This window comes from Fragaria vesca, unplaced genomic scaffold, assembly GCF_000184155.1.
Source record: "Fragaria vesca subsp. vesca unplaced genomic scaffold, FraVesHawaii_1.0 scf0510071, whole genome shotgun sequence".
Classification (NCBI taxonomy): Eukaryota; Viridiplantae; Streptophyta; class Magnoliopsida; order Rosales; family Rosaceae; genus Fragaria; species Fragaria vesca.
Window position 1 is genome coordinate 1 of NW_004440546.1, and position 1,082 is coordinate 1,082.

The following is a 1,082-nucleotide window of genomic DNA, read 5'->3' on the forward strand; positions in this document are numbered from 1 at the left end:
GTGAGAGAGAGAGAACGTACGGCTTAAGATTGTTGTCTTGTAAGCAAATCCTTTAAATGTCGTCTGATTAAAACTACCTTCACATAAAGCCAATCATTTGAAGCATTCAAGAAATTGTAGTATGCATATCTCCATGACTTCTTGAATATCAAACTTCCACATATTCCCCAGAATCCAACAGCAAATCCAAGTCCCAGACTTATGTAAAACCCTTGCGTGATGAGCTCATCTGCATCATCTTCACCACTCGAGACATTAGGTCGACCTGTCCCCTCTGGATCACAAACATGAAGTGGAAGTCCGCACAACCAAGGATTTCCAATATAAGATGAGGCATTAAAGCTCTGGAGCTGAGTGCCAGTTGGAATTTCACCAGACAAGTTGTTATATGACAAATCCATGGCGCCAAGTCTATCTATATGAGTAAGGCTTGTCGGGATCCCACCACCTATCTTGTTTCTTGACAAATCAAGTGAATCTAATAACTTCAACTTTCCGATATCTAGAGGGATTTGTCCACTTAAATTGTTCCTTGACAGGTTCAGAGAAAGCAATCCAACAAGGTAAGTGATTTCACTTGGAATCTCCCCAGTTAATCTGTTGCTTGAGAGATCAATTCTCTTGACTAGTCCCAAAATACTTTTGTATGAAGCCAATGTTCCTTTCCACATGAATGTTGCATCATCATCATAATAAAGAGAAGTCATAGGTGGTTCGGCCTGAGATATATTAAAAGAATGCCTGATGGTTAGATTTGAATTTCCTTCTTGTGCCAAAGAAGTCAAATTGTTGAGGCATTTTGGTATAGTTCCCGAGATTTCATTCACAGAGACATCCAATATTTGAAGATGTGGTAGGTGACATAACTGTGAAGGCAAACTTCCACTAAGCTGATTAAACTGAAGCATAAGAATAACCAAATCTGGAAGACTAGCTCCTATCCAATCAGGCACTGAACTTGAAAGCTGATTGTTCCCAAGATCAATAACATTTAAGCTTGTACAATTCTTCAAGGATGAAGGCAACTCTCCCACAAGTTTGTTTCTCCTTAATTTCAATGTTTTGATTCCATGTATATAGCC

At 39.1% G+C, this 1,082-nt stretch overlaps 1 protein-coding gene across 1 annotated transcript; it reads right to left on the reverse strand.

The window, feature by feature from the left end:
* Nucleotides 1–77: 77 nt before the first annotated feature.
* LOC101300870 (phytosulfokine receptor 1-like) lies at nucleotides 78–965 on the reverse strand (the record flags this gene model as incomplete). The annotated part of the gene is made up of 1 exon (XM_004309234.1): nucleotides 78–965. A coding segment is annotated over one exon (888 nt), but the record flags the coding sequence as incomplete, so codon positions are not given.
* Nucleotides 966–1,082: the final 117 nt, after the last annotated feature.